General features: G+C 40.9%; 1 protein-coding gene across 1 annotated transcript; it reads right to left on the bottom strand.

Moving 5' to 3' along the window:
* Positions 1-301: 301 nt before the first annotated feature.
* glrx (glutaredoxin) lies at positions 302-8,201 on the bottom strand. The gene is given in 3 exon segments (NM_001016597.2): positions 302-515; positions 4,000-4,120; positions 7,974-8,201. Coding segments are annotated over 2 exon segments (324 nt in total). The 5' UTR covers positions 8,181-8,201; the 3' UTR covers positions 302-515; positions 4,000-4,003.
* Between the last annotated feature and the right edge of the window lie 1,790 nt (positions 8,202-9,991).

Genomic DNA, 9,991 nt, shown 5'->3' with positions numbered 1-9,991 from the left:
TTTTTCTCACATTAACATGGAAGTTGAACATTTTTTTTTAACCCTTCCATATCCTAATTTCCATATGTAAATTTGGTTCGGGATTCCTTCATAAAGGATTCGGATAAATCTGAAAATAGTGTATTCGGTGCATCGCTACTTTTTTCGTATTTCTCGCTGGTTGGAGGTGTACATGACAAACCTTATCTGTGTTCAGTTCACCAGGTAATCACGCTATTACTGGCCATAGCAATCTTAAGCTGCCCATAAACAAGCCAATAAATGCTGCTGACTCCCCTCCCTTTGATACCTTAGATTAATATTGCGTGTAGCAAGATTTTATTGGGTAATGCAATGTAAACTCTTTAACGTCATAAAAAACAATGAAAATAACAAAGTAGGAACAAACTAAGATCTTATTGCAATATAAATGCTAATATCAGCAAAGCCTGAGCAATCAACTCATGTACTGCGGCCTTCTCTGCACTGCAACCACAGGGCCCTGTTGCCTTCATCAAGTTTTCTTTCAACAATATCTGAAATAAATGAGAAGCAAATAGGTTTAGTTTCAGGTTAATGGTAGAGGCATATGGGCTTTGGTTTGTCCCAGCCCTCTGAGGACATCCTTCCATGCTTGCTATGATGGTGTATAAGAAACACATAATGTTTGGGAGCAGGGAACAGGGAACCCTACTAGCTGTTGCCTTGAAAGGAGACCCAGTAGATCGGCAGCCATTGTACTTCCCAGGGTCAAAACCTGGTGGTATGGTTTCCTGCCAAAAGGGGCACTTAATCATATTAAAGGAGAAGGAAAGTCATTTTGGCATTTTACTGCCAATAGATTCACCACATTAGTGCCACCTAGAACACTATATTTAATCTACAGAAAGCTTTATTATACCTGAGTAAAGAGCCCTAGAAGCTTTCTCTGATTGCAGCTGCCTTTTTAGCTTGGTGTTCATAGCTTCCTGTTCGCAGTCTAGCTGTTATAGCTCAGATAACACATTCCTAAGGGAGGGGGGAGGGAGTTTTATGAATTCTTATGGGGGGGGAGCAGGAGAGGGGAGAGAGGAGAGAACTGAGCAGACTCTGGCCCCGGGAATGAAGGAGAGAGGAAGTCAGACACCCTAAGAACATGTTTACATGTATTTACATAGACCTTTCTGTTAAAGCTTACTTAGTTTTTACCTTTACTTTTCCTTTAAGTGCCACTTTTGACATGAAGCATGTAATGCTTTTATACTGTTGAGATGCTTTTTATTTAAATAAACATTTTTTAACTGCACCTCTTTTGGTCTCAATGAGTCTTGTGCCTGGCTACCAGTCTTAAAAGGAATACTGTCACGGGAAAACGTATTTTTTTTTAAAACACATCAGTTAATAGAGTTTCTCCAGCAGAATCCTGAAACTATGGATATAACAAGAAATACATGATAGTAAAGACTTGGAGTAAATGGAGATTAAAGGCAAATACATCCTAAGGGCGAGGACACCTGGAGCTACTTAGTAGTAGCTACTTGTCACAGCTACTAAACACCAGAAAAAATCCAGCCATAGACAATACTGAGAACTGTCCCTGCTAAAACATATAGAGAAAATTATCAGTAAATGATCAGCATTGTCTATTTTTGTAGCCATGACAAGTAGCTAGGAGCTCTGTGTGTCTTCACTCTAAGGGCCAGGGCCGGAACTAGGGGTAGGCAGAAGAGGCAGCTGCCTAGGGCACAAGGTTTGGGGGGCGCCAGGCAGGAGCCTCTCCTGCCAACCCCTAGTCTACAATAAGTTTCGCGTTGCGTCGCTGTGCATTGCACATCACCGCCCTCCCCCTCTTACTGCGCATGCGCTTCAAACAACACGGTGGTGGGGGGAGGCAGTGTGCGATGCAGGTGCAGGGGCGAGGTGGCCGACCAGGTTGCCTAGGGCCCCCGGTCGGCTTGGCCCGCCCCTGCTAAGGGCCGTGGTAGACGAGGAGATTAGTCCCCCGTAACAAATCTCCCTTGTTGCGGGCGACTAATCTCCCCGATATGCCATCCCGGCTTGAATGTAAATCGCTGGTGGGATGGCATATGCGGCGAAATCGCGAAAGGTGCCTTGAGAGGAAAGTTCTGCGATTTCGGGAAATCGCGTTGCCGCATATGCCATCCCACCGGCGATTTACATTCTAGCCGGTGGGATGGCATATTGGGGAGATTAGTCGCCCGCGACAAGGGAGATTTGTGTGGCTTAATGAATTAAACCACACAGATCACACAAATTGACCAAACTGGTGTGAGTAGTAACTGAGCAGCTAATCAACAATGACTCTACATAACATTTTGTTTCGTTTGAGGAGCATTGTTTTGGTAACTTCTGTTTGTACATTATCTTTTGTCCTTTGCTAAATATTGCCTCTAGACAAGACAGCAAAACCGGCTCAGCGAGACAGCTGGCTTGGCTAAGGGACACCGCTGAAGGGCTGCTGTTCAAAGCATTTCTGGAACAACAGATAATGAAAGATACACACAAATGTTGTAGTTTAGATCATGGGAAACAATGATGGGGCTTGGAAAAACAGGCTAATAATAGTATAAGAAATCTTCATAGACAACAACTAGAGTCTTCCTACCAAGAGAGAGTCCTTTTTTAAAGTACTAGGCATTTACTACAACTAGCAAATCCCCTGCAATAAACTAGAGACTTAGCCTTAAAAAGATTTCAAGATGGAAATAGAATGGCAAGTCAGGTTCTGCATTTTCATTTTTGGTGTTACTGTTACCTTAAAGTAGCCTATAAAAAGACAGAGCTAAGCCCATTATGTGGTAATGAATATATATATATATATATATATATATATATATATAATATGAAGAATTGATATCCTGTATACACTATGAACTATATATTCATACTAAAAGGAGAAGGAAAGGTAAAAACTATCCTCTATCAAAAGAAACAGGATTTCTTGTCTCCTTTTTTGTAAACATGTTGTTCAGGTGTCTGACTTCCTGTCTCAGAAAAACCCTTAATTCCTGTGGCCAGAGTCTGCCCAGTTCTCTCCTCTCTCCTGCTCCTCTCTCCCATAAGAATTCATAAAACTCCCTCCCCTCACCCTTAAGAATGTGTGATCTCAGCTATAACAAGCTATTTAGAATGGCAGCTGCTGTCTTAGGCAAACAGAGAAAGCTTCTAGGGCTCTTTACTCAGATATGTTAATGCTTTCTGCAGAATAAATATATTGTTCTCGGTGGCACTAATGTGATGAATCTATAGGCAGTAAAATGCCAAAATGACTTTCCTTCTCCTTTCACTAGATGCACTGAATCCACTATTTTCGGATTCGGCTGAATCCTTCATTAAGGATTCGGCCAAATACTGAACCAAATCTGAATCCTAATTTACAATTCATGTGATATTAAGGTTTCGGTTTGGCCAGCAGCATGGATTCGGTTAAATCCGAATCCTGCTGAAAAAGGCAGAATCCCAAACCGAATCCTGAATTTGGTGCATCCCTATACTTCGCCATTAAAATGATAATGAAAGAAAAGCTAGGCTATACGCTATCTGCCCTTTAAAGGGGTTTTTCACCTTTAAATTGATTTATGATAAAGAGAGTGCTATTCTGAGACAGTTTGCAGTTGGTCTTTTTATTGTTTGTGGTTCTTTATTTTGGTTTTTGTGCAGCAGCTCTCTAGCTTGGAATTTCAGCAGCTTGCTGGGTTGTTAGGGTCTAATTTAACCTAGCAACCAGGCATCAGTTTGAAAGAGAGACAGAAATAGGAATAGACAAGGGCCTAAATAGAAGGCTAAGGAATAAAAAGTAACTGTAACAATAAAATTGTAGCCTCACAGAGCAATAGTTTTTTGACTGCAAGGGTCAGTGACCCCCATTTGAAAGTTGGAAAGAGTCAGAAGACGAAGTCAAATAATTAGAAACAATAACAAATAAAAAATAAAGACCAATTGAAAAGTTGCTAAGAATTAGCCATTTTATAACATTCTAACATTAGCCTGAAGGTGACCCTTCCCTGTCATGTGACTTACAGGCTTAATCACTCAATGCACCAATAGACTGCAGCGCTTTTTCCAGCTCTCCGCTGTTCTCCAGGGGGACCAAGTCAGAACATCCACCAATACATTTTTCACCAATATATATACGGGGTACCTAAAGGGGAAGAGTGTAAGTTATTAGATTAGTATTGATTCATGCCAGGGCATTATTTCCATTTAGTTTTATTCGTCCATTGATGGAAGTTGAATCTGAGCCTCAAATCTCTAACTGCCTCCTAGCTATCTCCAATTGGATGAACCAACGCCACCTCAAACGGAACCTAACAAAAACTGAACTAATGATCTTTCCGCCTAAGCCTGGTCCTACCCCCGCCCCCCCTTACTATCTCTATTGATGCCACGGTAATTAACCCTGTCGACTTGAAATGTTGTTTTGGGGTGATCTTTGACTCCAGTCTCTCCTTCTCTAACCATATTAACACCACTGTCAAAACCTGTCACTTTTTCTTACACAATATTGCCAAAATCCGTCACTTTCTTTCAACTGTAACAGCTAAGCTGCTCATTCATTCTCTCATCCTATCCCGACTTGACTACTGTAACCTGCTACTAACCGGCCTCCCTAACTCCCATCTTTCCCCCCTACAGTCTATATTAAACACTGCTGCCAGAATTCTCCTCCTCTCATCCAGGAGAGTTCAGGCCCTTCCCCTGCTAAAGTCCTTATCGTGGCTTCCCATTAAACAAAGAATATCCTACAAACTCCTTCTCTTGTATTTATTTGTATTTATTATTATACTTTGTATTCATTATTATATAAACCCCCTGTTGTACTAATTTTTGTTCTAAATAAAGATACACATACATACATACTGTACATGTATGTCTAAAGGGGTAATGGAAATAAAAGTACAAGGTTTACCTACATCAACCAATCAGCAGGGAGCATTCATTAGTCACCTGTATAAAAAAGTAACCATCTTATTGGTTGCTATGGGTTATAGTGAGATTTAATTCAGAGTTAATGTAGTTCTGGTCTGAAACTGCATGAAAGTCCAACATCCATGAAACTAGCATGATGTTTTGTTTTGGTTGTTTTTTATTTAAAAGAGTGGTTCACCTTTTGGTTATCTTTTAGTATGTTATAGAATGACCAATACTAAGCAACTTTTTAATTGGCAGCTAAAAAAGGATTGCACCGTGAGGCTACAATGTTATTGTTACTTCTACTTATTCAGGCCCTCTCCTATTCATATATCAGTCTCTCATTCAAACCACTCCCTGGATACTAAGGAAATTTGGACCCTAGCAACCAGATAGCTGCTGAAACTCCAAACTGGAGAGTTGCTAAACAATGAAATCATGAAAAAAAGACCAATTGCAAATTGAATAGAATATTACTCTGTACATCATACTAAAAGTTAATTTAAAGGTGAACAACCAATTTGACTGATTTTTGTTTACTGAAAATGATCAGATCTGATGTATAGCGAGGCTTTACTTGCCCTATACTAGGAAAGATACTTTGTTCCATTTGCAAATCACAAATGTTGGCCAATTTCTCTTCTTATTTACTAATTCTGTATGTGTTTTGTGCAACCTACAGCCTCCAAGTTCCTCCTACGCTGCAACTTCCAGCACCTCCAGCAGCCCTCGCTATTACTTTGTATTGCATTGGCCCCTCCGGTGCTTTACAGGGTATGGGGATACAATGCTAAAGCAGAGACTAACGTATAATCTGTGTAGCACTGGGGAATATGTTGGTGCTCTAGAAAGAAGGCATAGTGATAATTATAAAAGTTTTCATGGAATGTAGTACAGCTGGAAGGTCCAGTTTAAACTCCCCCCCCCCCCCCCCCCCCTTTAGCAAGCCCAGTCCCTTTGCCTTTGTTTGTATATACAGCTATTTCCTGGATTGGTTCCTGCCTTTGTCTGCCAGTGACTTTCCACTGAAATAAATGTGCGCTCCATAATGAGTCCCATCCCTGCAAGCATTCATGCACGGCTACTAACAGAACTACATAAAACACAGAAAGAAATCACCAGCGCTCGGTCTAACCCACGCTGTAGCGCTGACTAGCTGTTAGAAACACACTACTGTGCCAGCGCTCGGTCTAACCCATATTCTGGAGTTGACCAGCTGCTAGAAACGATAAAAAAAGCCATTAATTATACACAAAGAGAAAGAAAGATTACCAGCGTTTAGTTTGCCTTTAAAAATAATTTTTACAAAAAATTAGGTGTTAGTACCACACTTTGGCCAAAATATGTAAGCTCACGTGCCAGGTCAAGGCCCCGCATTGTATGTGAGTCCTACACTGTCTAATGACAGTGCTACATGAACAGAACTACATGACTTCCGAGCTGAGCTTTCCATGAAATGCAATGTGCAGAATGTCACTTGGGTAGTGAGATCTTGTTAAATATATGGGGTCCAATAAGGATTAATTCTATCTTAGTTGGGATCAAGTACAAGGTACTGTTTTATTATTACAGAGAAAAAGCAAATACATTTTAAGTACAGGTATCGGACTCCTTATCCAGAAACACATTATCCAGAAAGTTCTGAATTACGGAAAGGCCATTTGTGTCTGTTAGTTACCTCTCCCATATAGATTGTAAGCTCTACGGGGCAGGGACCTCCTTCATCTTGTGTTTCTGACTCTTACTGCAACTGTACCTTGTATTTACTTGTATTTATTGTTGTACTTTGTATTTATCCATTATCTTTAACCCCGTTTGTATTAATGTATTCTACTGTACAGCGCTGCGTACATAAGTAGAGCTTTATAAATAAAGATATACATACATACATACATACATCTCCCATAGATTTGTAATCAAATAATTCACATTTTTAAAAATGATTTCCATTTTCTCTGTAGTACAGGTATCTGATCCCTTATCTGGAAACCCTTTATCCAGAAAGCTCCGAATTACGGAAAGGCCATCTCCCATAGACTTCATTATAAACAAATCATTCTAATTTTTAAAAATGTTTTCTGTAATAATAAAAATGTACCTTGTATTTGATCCCAACTAAGATATAATGAATCCTTATTGGAGCCAAAACAATGTTTTTGGGTTTATTCCATATTTAAATGATTTTTAGCAGACTTGGAGATGGAGATCCAAATTATGGAAAGATCCCTTATCCAGAAAACCCCAGGTCCCGAGCATTCTGGATTACAGGTCCCATACCTGTAATAAATCTGTACCTTGTACTTGATCCCAACTAAGATATAATTAATCCTTATTGGAGGCAAAACAATCCTATTGGGTTTAATTACTGTTGAAATAATTTTTTTAGTAGACTTAAGGTAGGAGATCCAAATGATAGAAAGACCCCTTATATGGAAAACCCCCCAGGTCCCAAGCATTTTGGATAACGGCTCCCATACCTGTATCTGAATTATTGGATTAATGTGGAATCTATGGAAGATATTCTATAATTCAGAGCTTCCTATATAACAGGTTTCCAGAAAACAGATCCCCTACATGTAACTGCATTTGTTTCTCCCTTTCAGTTTTCTGGTTCTGACTGTTGTAACAATGTAGGAGAAGTCATTTTGCCAGCTGCTCGGTTAATTAGTAGGATTCTGCAAACTCCATTCAGGAGTCGGAACCAGCAGTGCTGAGACAGCCAGACAGATACTCTTTTTCAGCAGCAGTTACATTTACATATAAGAAACAAAACTATCCAGGTTTATGTTAGGGCTGGATCACCAAGGATATGTTTTTTTGCTGTGTCAATCCCCACCCCTGACTGTTTTACATTTACATACAGTGTGTACAACACATCTATGAATTTTTCATGCATGAACTTAACCCTTCCTATTCCTCACTACTTTACAAGCTGATAAGCATTGAAATGGCTCAAGTTGTACCTCCTAGTACCCAGGACCTCCCCATCTCTGCATGGAAGTAGCAGCAGCAGCATCCCACCCATGTACCCACCCATGCACCCACCCATGTACCCACTGTAGCGCCACCAACGTGCCACTCACCGTACTCTCTCCTGTCGACTGCTTAAAATACTGTTGGAGGCTGGACATGAAATCCAACTTGCAGATGTCAATGATTTCCAGGTGTCCATCCTTAAAGTTGTATTTAGTTAAAACCCCCTTGGCCCTAACGCAGAAGGGACACGTGGGCTTCTCAAACATGGTCACCTTGGAGGGTTTCAGTTTGCTCTGCACAAAGCTCTGAGCCATGATCGCCCCCGGCCTGTGCTGCTCTCACACAAATGTACAGGGTAAGTGAGGCCGGTGCTGCTGGGCTTGTGTAACTGAAGCCAACAGAGGAGGAGCCACATATACACAGGGAGCCATAGGCACTAGGCAGGCAGGGAGTTGCTCTCACAGAGAGGGATATCAAGCAGGAGGGGAAGTAACTGTTGGTTTAGGCATCATGTTTGTATGACACTGCAGATTTTAGCATTACTCAAGCACACACAGAAGGGCCTTATTTACTCTAGCAAAGCCCACGTACTCACGCAATCTTCTATCAACCCCACGACCACAACTCTCCCATACACTGATAACAATATAGAACAGGGTGACCAGATCACTTGGAAATTCAGGGACACATCTAATAAATACATGTTGCAGGGCTGCACTGATTGCATTAAAAATAAACTGAAATCAGTTCAGCCCTGCTGGCGGGATTTTCTGGATGTGTCCCTGAATTTTCAAGTGATCCGCTCACCCCATTATACAATGCTGCTGCAGCACCCTGGAACAGAGGGGTCAAGTGAAATCTTTTCTTGCCACAGCTGCGCCCCAAGCTGAATGTTTCTTGCATAGCAGTGTTGCATTGCAGTCTGTGCAATGATAGTTTAGGTCAGTCACTGATAAAAGTTATTAGCTAGATATATACAGGCACTTCGTATGGTTGCATTTATTAGTAGAAGTTTTTCTGCCTTATTTAATTCCCAAAATGCAGCACTGTGGCTCAGTGAGTAGCACTTCTGCCTTGCAGCGCTGGGTCCTACGCTCAGTCCCAGGCAGGACACTATCTGCAAGGAACTTGTGGGTTTCCTAGGGGTACTCTGTATGGCCACCTTTACTCTATCACAGTAGGATAATACTAATAAATAAAAAGAAAGATCAAAAAAATACTGTTCTTGTTACATGCCATCTCATGTTGAGCCTCCCCAAAAAAGTTAGTAGAGTGTACAAGGCAAGTAGACTGTATATATATTACGGTTTACTTGGGTTTCTACATTATACCACAGCCAAAATTAATTTTAAAGAACTAACAGAAAATTGAATTGGAAGTTACACAATCTGCTCCATGTTTAGTAACCCTGAGCAACCAATCAGCAGAAAGCATTTACCGCTCTGGTGTTTAAAGCATCTGGCTTTACCAATGTGTTACTAGATGTGTGTCTGTTAATCTCCCTTAAAGAGCCTATAAAGTGTATATGGAAAGATTTCAGAAAGTCTATGTACCAATAGAACACATAATGCCCCCCTAATAGTGTGTGAGTGTAAATATGTGTGTGTGTTACCTGGCTGCACAGGATGCTGGCGCATCTATTAAAGGATAAACATATCCCACGGAGTTCAGATGAGCCTCATGCTCTGATCAGCCCATGGCTGACATGGTTCATTGACAGATACAAATTTTACCAACCAACATAGATATTGAGAGCAATGGGCCACCATACATGCACCAATAATCATATTGTCGGTATGTGTATTGTCAGCTTTAGGAGAATGGCAGACAAGAGAAAGACAAGGCTGAAGTTCAGTTTTGATGACTTTGAGGAATGAGTACTGATCCCATCTAAACATGATGTCCCACTTACATGTTGCATATTTGTTTCTGATTGGCTCTCGCTGCAAGAGAGGACAGTCTGACTTCCAACCATTTTTTTTCTCTGGACACTGACTCTGGGCTTCCTGATGTGGCTGGGGGCAGCGGGTACTAAGGTACAAGTAAAATAAAAAAATCAATGCTTTGTACCTTTTAGGGGGATTGTAACAAATCTCTAAACTTTGTGGGTGGCCTTTCCCCTATT

Source organism: Xenopus tropicalis, chromosome 1 (genome assembly GCF_000004195.4).
Source record: "Xenopus tropicalis strain Nigerian chromosome 1, UCB_Xtro_10.0, whole genome shotgun sequence".
NCBI lineage: Eukaryota > Metazoa > Chordata > Amphibia > Anura > Pipidae > Xenopus > Xenopus tropicalis.
The sequence above is the reverse complement of the archived record's forward strand: the minus strand, read 5'-3'. Positions and strand labels throughout refer to the sequence as shown.